General features: G+C 55.2%; 1 protein-coding gene across 2 annotated transcripts; it reads left to right on the top strand.

Annotated features, from left to right (window-relative positions):
* Window positions 1–2,319: 2,319 nt before the first annotated feature.
* On the top strand, window positions 2,320–12,779 carry GPR156 (G protein-coupled receptor 156). 2 transcript variants are annotated; one of them, XM_065742103.1, is made up of 10 exons: window positions 2,320–2,370; window positions 5,362–5,569; window positions 6,161–6,297; window positions 6,486–6,621; window positions 6,736–6,846; window positions 6,941–7,066; window positions 7,546–7,641; window positions 10,022–10,258; window positions 11,124–11,282; window positions 11,523–12,779. In XM_065742103.1, exons 2-10 carry the CDS (start codon window positions 5,465–5,467, stop codon window positions 12,705–12,707), a joined length of 2,292 nt encoding a protein of 763 aa, XP_065598175.1. In that variant the 5' UTR covers window positions 2,320–2,370; window positions 5,362–5,464; the 3' UTR covers window positions 12,708–12,779. The 2 variants fall into 2 exon arrangements, with proteins under 2 accessions (XP_065598175.1, XP_065598174.1); XM_065742102.1 differs by having other exon boundaries at window positions 6,140–6,297.
* Window positions 12,780–14,706: the final 1,927 nt, after the last annotated feature.

Here is a 14,706-nt window from a genome sequence, read left to right as displayed (position 1 = left end):
AGAGGGTGAACCCTGAAAGCTTTGGTGGTTCACATGAGCATCAAAGAAGCTGGCTGCTTTCCCTGGGTTCCAGGCCACGTTAAACCTTTAATAACAATAATACACGGTGTTTTCAGTATTACAGGAAAGAGCAGGCTGGATTATTGGACACACTGGACACGGGCAGTCGCCTACATAAATTAGCTGAACTCCTGGTGTCCTGTGTGGGCATGTACTGGGGCCTGTGCAAAGCCCAGCTGGATTCCTCAGGAGCACTGTCCTTGGAGGTCCATATGGAGCACTGCTGTGGGACACCAGCGTGGCCTTTCCCTGAAGCATTTCCAAACTTTGGAAGAATTCAGTCATTCTTTCACTAAAAGAGTTTTCCAGCCACCAGCTCAGGCTGCCCTGGGTCCCCCCAGCCTGGCCCTGAATGCCTCCAAGGATGGGGCAGCCACAGCTTCTCTGAGCAGCCTGTTCCACCATTTACTGGGTTTCTTTCTCTGCCCAGCTGCAGAAACTTGTCAGAATTTCACAGCTATGAGAGTCCCCTCCCACTGCTAAATCTGTTGCAGTTTGCCAGAAGGTTTAACCACTGGTGAAGCTGACAATGGGCACCCAAACAATCTCTGAATATCCCTCAGGATATCACTCTCAAAAAAGGAAATGATCCCAACGAACTGGAGAGGCTCTTGTCAAAGATGAGGGAATTGTTTGTCTCGGATTCCCATGACAGTCTGCATCGTTGCTGCCAGAGCCAGGTGCCTCCTCACCAAGGCTGATCACAGCCCCCGTGCTCTGACCACACTGACGCAGAGCCGACCTGCTGCTGTCTTAGAAACTCTGCCCCACCATCCTTCATCCTGATGTGGTCCCCATCCAGCCGTGCTGCTGGCAGGGTGCGTGTGGTCTGCAGCCCCTTGCTGTTTTTAACAACCTCAGTGGTTCTGCTTAGCAGGTGGATCAGGGAGAGTTGAGCACTCTGCCTGTCCACCAGCAGCCCATTGTTTGTGGAAAAATGGCCAAATGGGGGCGGAATGATGTCTCAGGCCCGAGCCCTCTGTACTTTTCTGACCTCCTGTCTGGTGAATCTGGGATCAGCCTTGTTTGCATAGGAGACAGGATGGGTGAGAGCAGGGTGTTGCTTGCAAACCAGTTTTTACTGGTGGGAGTAAACTTGGATTCTAAGCACAGTGGAAACCACGCTGGAGCTGAAATTCTTGCTTCAGACTGTGCCATAGCTTCGACTTATGTGGGCTGTAGGTCTCCACTATTGGTACAATGTGGGGGATGTAAGGATTGAGCACTGCCCTGTCAAAAATCTCCTGGGGGTACTGCTGGATGGCATCTGCAGCACAGGAAGGCAACCATATCCCGGGCTGCATCAAAAGATGCAGGGTGAGGGGGAAGATGCTGCCCCTCTGCTCTGTGCTGATGACACCTCACCTGGAGTACTGCGTCCAGACGTGGAGTCCTCAGACATGTGGACCTGTTGGGGCACATCCAGAGGATGGCCACAAAAATGATCCAAGGGATGGAACCCCCTTCCTATGAGGACAGATTGAGAGAGCTGGGGCTGTTCAGCCTGGAGAAGCGAAGGCTCTGGGGAGATGTGAGATCAGCCTTTCTGTATCTAAAGAAGGGCTATGAGAAGGATAAAGGGGAGAGTCTTCATCAAGGTCTGTGGTGATAGGATGAGAGAAAGTGGTTTCAAAGCAAAAGAGGGAGATTTAGACCAGATAGTAGGAAAAAGGATTTTTTAGGCTAAGGGTGGTGAACAGGGAACGGGTTGCCCAGGGAGGTGGAGGATGCCCTGGCCCTGGAGACACTCAAGGTCAGGCTGGATGGGGCTTTGAGCAACCTGGTCAAAGCGTGGATGTTCCTGTCATTGCAGGGCTATGGGCTCAACGGCCTTTAAAGTCCCTTCCGACTCAAATGTCTCTATGATTCTGTCACTAGAGACAATTTCAGAAGGATCACAAAGCCAACAAGGCGGTGTGGGAATAACAAGAGAGCAATAGTGGAGTCAGGATCCTCAGAGAGGAAGAAGAGACCGATTTTCCTCATCCTGAAGAAAACACAACAAAACGCAGTTCATCCCGAAGGGAAACTCAGTAAAGTCTGACTGAAAGCTGAGTAATCTATGGTGAGCTGAGCGGGTGACCCCGGGTACGAGCAGAGACTGAGGGAAACCGGGACCCCGGAGGAGAGGCTCCGAGCCGGGCGGGAGGAGCAGGGCCGCCCCGGCCCCTCCCCGCCGCCCGCCTCCACCGTGCTGAGCCGTGCCGTGCCGTGCCGAGCCCAGCCGAGCTGAGCCGAGCCGGGCACAGCCGCCGCCGGCCCCGAGGTTGGCACTTCGGCGGCGCTCCGCAGAGCCTCGGGCCGGTGCAGGTGGGTCGGGAGCTGCCGCGGGGGCCGAGCGGCTTTGGGGTCCCGCTTCGGGGAGGTGTGCTCCGTGCTCACAGCTCTCCGCGCTCGGGTTGCTCCGTGCTCGGGGTGCAGCGCGGTGCGTGGAGGTCAGCTCCGGCCTCGCGGTGCTGGTGGCGGTGGGAGTGGGGCGGTGGTTTTCTTTCCTCCGTTTGGAAGTCCCCGCACCCGACGGGCGGTGCCGTGAAGTGGGATGCCGAGCAGGAGCGGGTTGGCTGTGGGGATGCGGAGATGGGAAGTTGAGGGTCCCACGGGGTTTCGCTGGAGTGGAAGGAACACGGCGACGAAAGGCTGTGCCCAACCCCTCAGCGGGGCGGAGGGTCCCATTTGGCCCTGCGGCATCGCACCCCTGCCCCGTTTGCTCGGGGGTAGCTCATGACATCCCACTCGGCCTCAGCTGGATATCAGCGTTGTGCGCAGCCCGGGCCGTGCATTTTCCACTGCCCCATGGCCACCCCGCAGCCTGAGCAGGGCTCAGGGGAGAGAGGGGAAACCAGATCCCTGGAAACTGGCAGCCGTCACCCGCCTGCAGCCCGTGTTGAGTTGCAGCTGGCGTTTCTTGGCGCCCTTGATGTGCCGGCATCGCCTCGCCTGCGCCGTGCCAGAGCGAGCCCAGTGGGAGCTGGCGTGGCTCTGACCCGCGCGGGGCCCTCCCCAGGAGGCATCGCACACTGTTCTGCCTCCTGTTTTGGGGTCAGAACCCATCGTCCAAATTTCCAAGCTCCTATCTGATTTTAAAAGGGAAAGAAAAAAATAACAAATTGATGCCGAGCTTTTTTGGGTCGGCAGCATCCCCACTGCCCGGCTTTGCAGTGCTGCCACTCTCACCCGACCTGCGGCAGCACAGGGACAGTGTCTGGTTGCAGGTGCTCCTCTCTGCCAGCTCCTGAAATGGTGAGCTCCCGGGGGACAGCCTCCATCTGCAGCACAGCCTCATGGAAACATCCCGCTGCGGCCTCTCCCTCCTCTGCACTCCGTAGCTCAGCAGCGAGGAGAGAACCTCTATTTTAATTAAGTCCCACACACCTCAGCCACGGGTCGCATCGTTTGTGTAAGCAGCATGCTAGATGGCTTCTTTGGGTGCAGTTATGGAGAGCAGTGCAGGCTGTGCCTCCCTGTGGCTGCCAACAGTGCGAGTGCCTGGAGGCCGCTGCCGCAGCTTGGGGCCATGCCTCAGAGCAGCACGCTGGGACAGGATTTGGATGGGAATGGCTGGGAAAAAGGTGGATTTGCAAAGAGGAGAGCCCTCGGCTGGGATGGAAGCAGGAGGTGGTGGCATCAGCCGCATGGATGGGCACCCAACAGCGCTTCCATATTTGGAATGTGGATGAGGATAGATGCATGGCCACATTGTTGGGGTGGCTGGAAATAGTGCATGAGAAAGCTGAGAGGAGAGAGGAAGAGGCAGGTTTTCAATAGCTGTGTTTGGGGGTGCTGCAGTAAGTGTAGCTTGGGATTTTTTTTGGTCGCCTTGGGGTTGGCAATGCTGCAGGTTTCTCAGGTCAAACGAGAAGGGATCTTGTTGGGCGAGAATGGCAGAAGGGAGCAGTGCGAATCTTTCTCAGAAGAGCCAGAGTCTTCTGAATTGCAAAACCCATCTCATGTCATTCATCCTACTGGAAAAGCTGTATCAAATGACTTGGTGGTTTAAGCGTGGGGCCCAGCATCCCGTCCTGCTAGGGTTGCTCCCCACCAGTAGGCCCCATCTCCCATCAGTGGTGGCATCAGCTCCACACGTTAGCAGTGGTCTTCTTCTCGGCCTCCCTCAGGTTGGATGTTAGGAATAACATCTCAGCAAGAGTGGTGAGGCACTGGCACAGGCTGCCCAGGGAGGCGGTGGAGTCGCTGTCCCTGGAGGTGTTCAAGAAATGTGGAGATTGTTCTATTGTCTGCAAATTGCCTTCTTTGGTTTTCCACCTTTGGATTCATCAAGCTGTGACATCACCATCTTTTTGGGAGGAAGAAGTCTTTTTCAGTGCTAGATGAAAAAGAACTGGTTGGGGTGAAACATTTGTTGTGCAAGCTTTGGGCTCAAGCAATTTGCCTTGATTTTTCAGCTTCTCTAAGTTTTGGGTTTTTTTGTTGTTGTTATCGTTGTTTGTTGGTTTTTTTTTTACTTTGCTTTTTCAAGAAGGATCTGAAGGCAAGGAGAAACTTTGAGAGAGTCAAGATTTTCATTTAGACGTCAGCAGTGTTGTTGCAGGCCGTTTATGTGCTCCTATACTGTTGCTCAGCATCGGTAGATAAGTCACCTTGGGTCTTGGAGAATCAGCCCTGGAGACACTGAGTTGAATGCAAATTGCCTTTAGCCAGAGCATTCCCAAGGGGCAGCTCCATGGGGAGACACACCGGATCTTGGTGCCGCTCACTGAAGGGCATCTGGACATCACCACATTCACCCAGGGCTGCTCCATGAGCTCCCTGCACACACGTTTGTCTGTGAGCGGTGGGAGAGTCTCACCTGGTGCTGGCCACATGGTGGTGGCAGCTGTTCCTAACCAGGAGTTTCTGTCCCAAGAGGTGCATCTGAGGAGGGGGAATGCTGGTGCTAGGCCCTTTAGCTGTGTTTGGGGTCTGAGCTTAGGGTCCATGGGCTGGGGGCAGCCCTGAGGAACACTGCTGAAAAGAATTTTTGCCTGCATGCTGCTACCAGTGAACAGGGACAGAGCTTTTGCAAGTCCAGCCCAGCTGCTGGCCGTGCGAGCCTCGCTTAGGGCCGTGTACGGGAAGCTAATTAAAACCAGTGACAATGGTAATTGGGTAGGGATGCTTGAGGATAAGTATGACCTCATGTCTAAAATGGTAATGAGGCCTATTAAAATCCCCACCGAAGAGGAGCAAAGGAGGCAGCGGCAGCACGCAGGGGCCAGGGTGCCAGGACCGGCACAGTCCTGGCCTCAGCTCGGTGCTGGAGTGTGGCAGCCACAGTGACCTCCACCCCATGCTGGTCTGCAGGGCACCCTGAGGAGCCAGGCAGGACGGTGCAGGATGGCACCGTGTCACACAGGCACCCTGCGCTAAGTCAGAGGCCGTCCTGGATGAAGGCTGAGGATGTGCTATGGAGCTGGGTTTCAACTGCTCTGACCTCTGCGATGGCCAGCCTGGCTTCGGCAACCAGGAGCAGCGGCAGCGAATGCTGCAGGAGCTCTGCACTGTCACCATCGTACGTGCCCTTCAGGGATGGGGATTTGGGGGAAGGGATGGAGAGGGGCGCGGGGCAACACGGTCCCCTCCTGGTAGAGGCTGCATGCTGGGTGTCCTTCTTTGCCCTTGGCTTTTCCCACCCCCTGCAACTTCAAAGGGCTTTTCAAATATTAATAGAGCAGCGTTTAATTAAAAGTCACCATGTGCAATAAGAGGCACCTGTCCCCACTGCTGGGCCAGCAGGAACAACTCGGGGACGCGTGTGCAGGCACTCAGCTCCACGTGAGGCTGTCGCAGGGACCGGCCGAGCATGGCCCTTAATGAGAGGGCCATAAGCTGCTTGGCTCCCCGGCCCTGGCAGCTTTGCTACAATTAATATTCCCCCTGCTAGGGCCGGGATTTACTCTGCTCAGTGGTAAACGAAGTGCTCCATCAACTTCACACAGTCACAGGCCGCTGATGTCCTGGGAAACAGCAGCTGTTTTGTGTGTATGTGTGTGTGTGTGAGACAAAGGAGAGTTTGGGAGGTGTGGTTTCGCATCCTTTCTGGCCATGACAGTGAAGGGACTTCCCTCACTGGGAGCCCCAGAGATGTCCTCTTCCTCCTCAGACATCATCCGACCGCAGTGGAAAGAGCTCCCCATCCTTCTCTGCTGCCCTCCTAGGAGTTGTGTGGACGTTTCTGACCGGAGGAGTCCTGCTTGCGTTCTTTTTTCTTGTCTTTACCATCCGCCTCAGGAAAAACAGGTGAGAGCCTCCTTTCCTGCTGCAAGGCACTTCCCCAGGGCTCAGGGTACAGGGTACAGGGGGACAAGCCTGAGGGACAGCACGAGGCAAGCAAGGCTGCCCTTATCTGTGCAAGTGGACTTCATCCCAGTTTTGCTGAGCCATCGTGCTCGGTAACTGTCACCACTTCCCTGCTTTGTCTCCTGGAGGATCGTGAAGATGTCCAGCCCCAACCTGAACATTGTGACCCTGCTGGGCAGTGGCTTGACTTACGCTAGTGCTTACCTCTTCGGGATTCAGGAACAGAGCCTGTCATCGGGGAAATCGGTGGAAATGCTCATCCAGGTGAGCAGGGATTGCCAGGATGGGTTCCCTCAAACGTGTCCACATGCATGAACGTGGGTGTCAGCCAGAGCCCTGGAGACGTGTCCCCAGCTCAGCTACTTCCCCTGCCTGCAGGTGCGGCTCTGCCTGCTCTGTGTGGGGACCTCACTGGTGCTCGGGCCTGTCCTGGGGAAGAGCTGGCGGCTCTACAAGGTGTTCACCCAGCGGGTGCCAGACAAGCGGGTGGTGAGTACCAAGTGCCCAGAACAGCATGCAGTGGTTTGGGATGGCTGATGCCACCTCCACATCGCTCTCCTTTAACGCTTTCACATGTTTACAGATTATCAAAGACCTCCAGCTGCTGGTGATGGTGGCGGTGTTGGTGCTGGCAGACGCTGTGCTGCTCTTCACGTGGGTTTTCTCCGACCCGGTCCAGTGCTTCCGGAGTCTCAGTGTCTCACTGCGGGTAATGGGATGGTGCAGTGCTGTGCTGTGTTGGAGGGGCTGTTTGGAAATAAGGCAGAGAGATGAGCTGTGCAGCCTTCTGGATGGTCCAGGCTAAGCTTGTGTCTATGGCCTATTACATGGACAAGGATCAGCCACAGACCTGGAAGCAGTCGCTGGTAGCAGAGCCCTAGTTGGCCAAGCAGTGGGATCCTGGTGAATGGCCTTGGCCAGTCTGTGCAGGTCACCTGGGTGCCACAGGAGAGCCCCTTGCCATCTTGCCATCTGCAGCTGCTCTAGGAAAAGGCTTAACCAGTCCTGCTGGAATTGGAATACCGCAACTTCCCTTTAACTGTCCGCCTCAACAGCATCGGGTTTGGCATTTCCCTTTAGGAGTGTGCAGAGGAGACCTGCTTGGGTTTGCAGACCCATCTGCCCATTGGTCTGTCTGCTCCTGGGCAGGGCAGCAGCCTTCACTTCTGCCTTCCCATTGCCTCCTAGGCCACAGAGAAAGGCATGACCTGCTCAGTGAGTCGGATGCAGTCCTGTGCATCTCTTTATTCCGATCTTTGGCTCGTTCTCATTTTAGGGTTCAAGGTACGTAACCTATTTATTGATTCTCACAACGTATCTCACCTCCTTTCTGGCCTCACAGCCTAAACTGTTCAGCAGTATTCCTAGTTTTGCTGCCCTCCCAAGCCACGTGTGCGCTGCAGATCTCAGCTGCTCCTGTTCATCCTGAAATCCTCTCATCCCTATTCCTTCCCTCTTGACATTTTCTTGCATTCTGTTAGCCCCCCCTATCTCTGCTGGCTCCCCAGTTCTCACCCTGTAGCTACCCACACCTCATCTCTCTTCCTCCTTAGAACTTGTGCTTTAATGTTTTCCAAAGCTCACTCTTTCCATGAGGCTTCACTTGGCCGCCCACCCCAGTGATGCACCATGCCCCTGAGTCCTCTGCCACCACATCAGGGAGGCGAGGTGCTGACAACAGGTGCTTGGTGCCTACCTGTACAGGATGTTTATCAGCTTAATTATACCACTGAAGCTCACTTTCACTGGTGTAGCGTTGTATGCGGCCATTCGTATTCCAGGAGAGTTAGTTATACCAATGTAACTATGTAAGTGTAATTATAGCTGTAATTATCTGTGGTCTCATGTGTCTTTGGGCTGGCAGAGGCTGGAAGCACTTCAGCGAGCAGATTTTGGTGAGATCACAGCCTAACCTTGTGCATGGCTTCATCTGCTTCTGACTCACTGACCATCCACCAGGAACTACAGGAAAAAGAGTAGGCAAAGGCCTCAAGACACTGTCCTCCCCCCCACTCCACTCCATTCTAGAGATATTAGCTTACCTAGCCTAGCATTAAAAGGCCTTCGGTGCTGGGCACTTCAGACCTCCCTGGGCAGCCACTTTCAGTGCTATGACATTATCTCCAGGTGTGTTAGGTTTCTTCAGGGCTTAGACAGGAATGCCTTTCCTACAGACTGGTTTTGTTCCTCCATTCACAATAAAACCTTTTCGATCACAGTTACTCTTCATTAGCGGTGCCTTCAACCTGGCCCTGATCCTATCTAGCAGGTATTTCTTTAGTGGTTTCTCTGGAGTTAATCAGGACTTACACTAATGGGAGAGCAGGCTCCATCTCCATGTGTATGTAGCACTTCTTATCTTGCAAGGCATTACTGTGCTCAGCCCTTTGTGAAGCCACTCCGTGTATTATCCCACTTTTACTGGCAGGCAGCAATGGCTTGCCAAGGTCATCAGTTGAATGAGGAGTGCAGTCCTCCACTCAGGATTTAAAACAACAACAACAAAAGTTAGCCCTGTGCTTATTTAAAGTTCCACTTTACCAGATGGCAGTGTTTTTGTCTGTGTCCCTGGCAGGCTATGTGAATTTTAAATGGCACTTTGGTGTTTGCCCTCGGGATGTGTGTTTGGAGGTGCCCCGTGGTGAATGCTGTTATGATCCAGTGAATGTTGCTGTGCTCCAGTTAGGATTCACATGATCCTATGGAGCAGGTCTGACGGTCTGCCTAGTTCCAAGCTCTCTCACAACTGCTATTCTCTGTGACAATTCACAGTGCCCTTAGATTGAGAGTCTACAGAATATGTGCAGGGCTGGCCACAAAGCTCTTCTCATTGCCCAGATAGCAATTTAATATTTATTAGTAGCAAAAAGCTGACAGCTGCACTTGCTGGGTGCCACGGGGGTAGTGTAGGAGTCGCGTTCCTGCTGTTCAGGTCTTTGCAGGAACGTGTTAGATGGCATTTCCAAAGGATGCTGATGGCAGATCATGCCCTGTGCTACAGAGGAAGGCATAAGACACTCAGTGCTGCCTGCCAATGTGAGCAGGGAGGGGGCTGCTGTGCGCAGAGCCCTTCTGCAGCCCCAGCACCATCACTGCAGTCGGGCAGGAAGCAGGGAAGGGAAAAGAACTGAACCGAGTGGTTTCCCGGATTTCTATTTAGAGGCACCAAGGACATCCTCTTCCCTCCAGCCTACCCCCTTCTTCTTCCGTCCTGCTGTTTCCTTCTGTACATCCTTCTGAGCCTCCTTTCTGCTCTGTCAGAGGTGTGTTGTTGCAGAACGTCCCCCACTGCTGCGTCTCCATGCTGTTGTATAACATCCCCGAAGGGACTTGTGTCTCTCATCTGCCTTGGCTGCTCCCACTGCAACACAGCGGAGAAAGTTTTCCCAACTTTTCAGGCTGTGCCCTGCCCTGTGGCATCACTGCTCCCACCACTGCCACTGGTCCTGCCTTCCTGGCCAGCAGATGCTGACATAGCATCCCTGTCCCGTGGCTGCTGCTCTCTGTGGAGTGCCTGCTGCACACACACAGGCTGTGAGACGCATCAAGGGGCCTTTACAAGGCAGCAAGTGTCTCGGTGTGGGGTGGGGGCTGGTCTTGGGATGTCATTTTCCATGCTGTGTCAGCCTCCACTCTGAAGGCAGGCCCTGGCTTCTGCTTCCAGAGTGTGCTGCTGCTGTACGGGACGTACCTGGCCGGCCTGACTGACAGCATCAGCTCTCCACCAGTCAACCAGTCCCTAACACTCATCGTGGGGGTCAACCTCATCTTCCTGGTAGCTGGCACTGTTGTCTTGGTTCACCGCTTCTTCCGTGCTTGGCACAACTTGCTCTTCGGTTTCACCTCTGGAGGCATCTTCGTGTGTACGACGACAATCAACTGCTTCATTTTTGTCCCACAGGTACAGTGCCAGCTCTGTGCCATTAGTGGGAAAAATGCGCCCATTGTCACAGCGAGAGGAAACAGCTGTTTGCTTGGAGTTGGGTTTGGAGGGATGTTAGGGCTCGAGGAAATGAGGTGAGGAAGGGAGGTAGAGGTGAAGCTGAAGAAAGAGCAGATAGATCTGTGCAAGTGGTGCTGGGGGATCTCACCAAGGCACACAAATACCTGATGGGAAAGAGGTCACCACCTGCTTTGGTGATCCTCTTGCAGCCGGTCAGTGCCATGCAAGCATGGAGCTCCAACCTCTGTGTTAACAGCCCCTGAGGAGCTCCACGCCTGCTCATGCTCTCTGGGCAAGAACGAGCATCCGAGCTGTGCTGCTTTGTGCCTTCTGCCTCTTCTGTTCCATCACTGCAGCCTGGGGGCCTCGAGCATTTTATTTATCCTGCATCTTTTAATTCACCGCCTTGTTTCTCCTAATGGGTTCACTTGTCTATTGCTCGCCTGAGATCGATGAGTGGTGTGAGCTGGGCTGTGCAGAGCACCAGACAAGAAAACAGACCCAAAGTGCTCTGGTTGATGGCTTGTCACCAACGATTTGGGGCCAAGGCTGTGTGCAATTCTCTCTTTGTTACAGGGCTGGAGGAGGGGGGGGATTCTGCTGCATGCCTGAAGGCTGCAGCACAGACAGGAGGAGCTGACTACCTCTGTTTTAGAAGCCAAGACAGAGCGGGCAGGGTGTGGCTGTGCGGGATGCTCCCTGCATCACTTCACTGCCTGTCTCCACGCTCATCTGTCACAGCCCTTGTCCCCCACGCCCTATTCCACTGTCTCCTTTTCCCTCCTGTGGCTGCCTCCTTTGTAACAGATCCTTGTGCCTGCAGCTCAGGCAGTGGAAGGCCTTTGAAGAAGAAAACCAGACTCTGAGCCACATGGCAAAATATTTCAGCAGCCCGAGCAGGAGCTACCACTCAGTGTACAGCGAGGAGCAGCTCTACCAGCTGATAGGGGAGAAGAACTCCATGAAGCAGCTGCTGACAGAGGTAGGGGACTTGGCAGCCTTTCCACCCCCAGCTCGGCGAGGTGGGAAGCCCCCATTACACCTCCATCCTCCTTCCAGAGAGGGCGAGCTGGTTTGTTCTGTCCTGTCATTCTGCATCCTTGTCCTGAAGTGGTAAAATAGGGGCATAACCTGTTTTTCTAAAAAAAAAAAAAAAAAAAAAAAGAAAAGCAGAGATGGAGTGAGAGCAGAGAAGCCTGACGCATTTGTTTGTTTGATGCAGAAAAACGCCGTGATTGAGAGCCTGCAGGAGCAAGTGAACAACGCTAAGGAGAAGCTGATGAGGCTGATGTCGGCGGAGAGTGGCTGCAGCCCTGCGGTGCCAGCTCCCTGCTCCCAGAGTACAGGGCAGCATGGCGAGAAGTGCAGCGGTGCTGGGGATGTGCCCAGGGAGCACTGGCCCCTGGATACAGAGAGGGATGGGCAGCAAACCTCCTGTGTGCTACGTGCACTGCCTCACAGTCCCGTGCCTCTTAGCAGCGATGCTCAGGACCTCTGGAAACATGTAAGCCGTGAGCACGAACTGACCGAAGAGCATGAGTGCTCACCGACGCTGTTTTTTGACACGGGGGACAGCCTTGAATGCAGCCCAGAACATGCCCAGGAGTGTGGAATGCTTGCTGGGAAGCGCTCTCTGGAGCAGGACGCCTCAGCTGGCGTGGCCGGAGAGCGTCCCCACAAGGTCAGCTATGTGAGCAGCGAGAAGCTGCAGGAAGTCCTGCAGGAGCTGAGCCTGGACAGCAGGACCTGCAGCCCGGCCCTTCCTATGCACGCAGGCAGGATGTGGGGGGCACAAGAAGGGAGCCCGGCCGTCCGCAGCCCCCTCAGCCCCTACCTGACCCGGCGGCGGCGGCGTGTCCTGCTGGCCCCCACCTCCACTGGCATCCCTGCGTCCCCTCGTGCCCGGTGCACAGCAGGCAGCAGGCCGGGCACCCGGAGCCATGGGGAGCCGGCGAGACTCGGTCCGGCTAGGGAAGGCGAGGGGGCCGGCAGGGGGCTCCCCCAGCCATCGCTGTCCTCTCCCTCCATCCCCGCCAAGGGCTGGCCGGGGCTGCGGGGCTGGGCGCTGAGCGGCACGGAGCTAGATGGTCGCCGCAACTCTCCCTTGCAGGACTGGCAGCATCGGAGCAGCCTGGGGGTGCCGGCACGTCCCATCCTGCAATCGCTGTACCATTACCCGGACTCAGACTCCAGCAGCAGCTCTGAGGAGGTGTTTCCCTGCTGCCACCGGCCGTGCTGCCAGCTCTGCTTGCAGAGTCCACGCGGTTCTCTGGGCAGCAGCAGCAGCAGCAGCAGCACAGAGACAGACATGGAGCCTGGCCGGGCTGTGGGACGCTGGCTGGAGCCCCATGGCAAGACTCAGCCCGTTGTGAACTTCAAAGAAGATCTGAAACCTACATTCGTGTGACCACAAGCACCCCTGCCTGAAAGGCGAGTGCCCCCTTCCTCCCAAAACACACCATGCTAGAGGAAGCACGGCGATGCAGAAGTGCATCCCTCTGCAATGGGGATGGCAGGGGAGCTCACAGCCTGTCCCACCTCTGAGCCAGGCCTCGTGGCCGAGGGCACATTGGAGGCCCTCTGGTAAGGCTCGGTAGTATCTGAATTCATGCGTGGAGTCCAAAGGTGACATTTCTGGATGTGACCCTGTGTTTTGCGTGGCTCAGTTGCACGGTCGTAGGTTCCACTCAGGTTGGCGCTGAAGGGAAGGAGAACCAAACAGTCTTCAGTCTTAAAAGAGGATCTGAAAAGGTCCCTCCATTTTTATTTTTATTTTTCCTGGGGCTTGCGTGCCCTGCTGTATGCCTTTGTGGTGGGTGAAGTAGTCTGGAATGGTTTAGATTTGTTTAAGTTAATGTGGTTTGTTTAATTTTCATCTGAGAAATACCAAGACCAGTAAATGTGGTATTCCCACTCCTGCTGGGATGCGTGTGAAGGCATTTCAGTGTGTGGCTGCCACCACAGGAGAAGGATGGGGCAGTGAGAGCTGAAGCTCAGCTCACAGGGACCCTGCGGAGGCAGGATGCAGCTGTGCTGAAGGGATGGCACCAGATGTGGTCCCAACCCATCTCTGAATGATGTGTGTTAGTGCATCCCTCTCAATTACCCTTTGTGAGGGTGAACCCCTTCACCACCACTGCCTTTTCTTTCCAGCACTTCTCAAGATTTGCTGAACTCTATGGTTCTGGGGCAAATCACCGAACCCAGTAATCACAGAATCATAGAATATCTCCTGTTGGAAGGGACCCACATCAAGTCCAACCCCTGGCTCCACACAGCACCACCCAAAACCCAAACCCTATGTCTGAGAGCAGTGTCCAAAATGCTCCTTGCGCTCCAGCACTCGGGGCCGTGCACACTGCTCTGTGCATCCTGCTCCATGCCCACTGCCCTGTGGTGCAGACTCTGTCCCTGACCCCCAGCTGCCCCTCCCCTGACACAGCTCCATGCCGTCCCCTCGGGCCCTGTCGCTGTCACACACAGCACAGCTCAGCGCTGCCCCTCCGCTCCCTGTGAGAGCTGCAGCCGCCATCAGGCCTCAGCTCCTCTGCTCTGAGCACACCACGGGACCTCAACCACTCCTCACACACCTTGCTCTCCAGACCCTTCCCCATCTTTATAGCCCTCCTTTGGATGCTCTCTCACAGTTTCATGTCCTTCGTACACTGTGGCACCCAAAGCTGCACCCAGTGCAGGAGGTGAGGCAGCACAGCGCAGAGCAGTGCAGGCAACCCCTTCCCTCCACCAGCCAGTAGTTCTAATGATCTTGAGGGCAACAATATTCCCTCAGCCCCTCTTTGTTCCTGAAATGGGAACACTCCAGAGCATGATTCCAATCCCCAAAGTCCACGTCCTCTTGAGGCCCTGGTGGACCCTTCCCCAGCTGTGAGGGCAGCTAAATGCTGGAGATGGTGCTGAAGGGGATGGGGTTGCCACTGGTCCCAGCCTACTGTTGCCTCCCTTGCAGAGAAGGAGGGCAAAGCAGTGGCTACATCGGGCATGTTGCCCTGGAGGGATGCAGGAGGATGGAGGCTCTGCCTGCTATGAGATTCCCTGAAGGGAGGATGGGATGTGGGGAAGGAGAGTGGTGCTAACAAGATGGAGAAGGGGAGTGTGAACAGTGCCTGGTGCTTTTGGTGGGGCCCAGTTCTAGCTTCCTCCCATATCCAGCAAAGAACACATGCTGTATCCAGGTGGGAAGAGATGAAGAGCCATGCGATGGACCAGGCTGCCCATGCATGAGAGGAGAGAACAGAGAGAGATCGTGGTCTGTCTTTTATTGCCATTAGTATTATGGGATTGTCACATTGGACACTGCACGCCACATGCCTGCCTGCTGCCTATCTTTAGTATTTGGTATTTACTATTTGGTTCCCCCACAGCTCCTTGTACGCAGCCTGTGGAGA

The sequence above is a fragment of the Cyrtonyx montezumae genome, unplaced genomic scaffold, assembly GCF_038088225.1.
Source record: "Cyrtonyx montezumae isolate F1298 unplaced genomic scaffold, pur_monq_1.0 scaffold_3, whole genome shotgun sequence".
Taxonomy (NCBI): Eukaryota; Metazoa; Chordata; class Aves; order Galliformes; family Odontophoridae; genus Cyrtonyx; species Cyrtonyx montezumae.
This window is presented reverse-complemented; position numbering and strand designations above follow the sequence as displayed.

Coding starts and splice junctions, on each gene's coding strand:
- GPR156 (XM_065742102.1), top strand. CDS start 5,465: ATGGAGCTGGGTTTCAACTGCTCTGACCTCTGCGATGGCCAGCCTGGC. Junction 6,298..6,485: donor ATCCGCCTCAGGAAAAACAG/GTGAGAGCCTCC, acceptor TGTCTCCTGGAG/GATCGTGAAGATGTCCAGCC. Junction 7,642..10,021: donor TTCTCATTTTAGGGTTCAAG/GTACGTAACCTA, acceptor TTCTGCTTCCAG/AGTGTGCTGCTGCTGTACGG.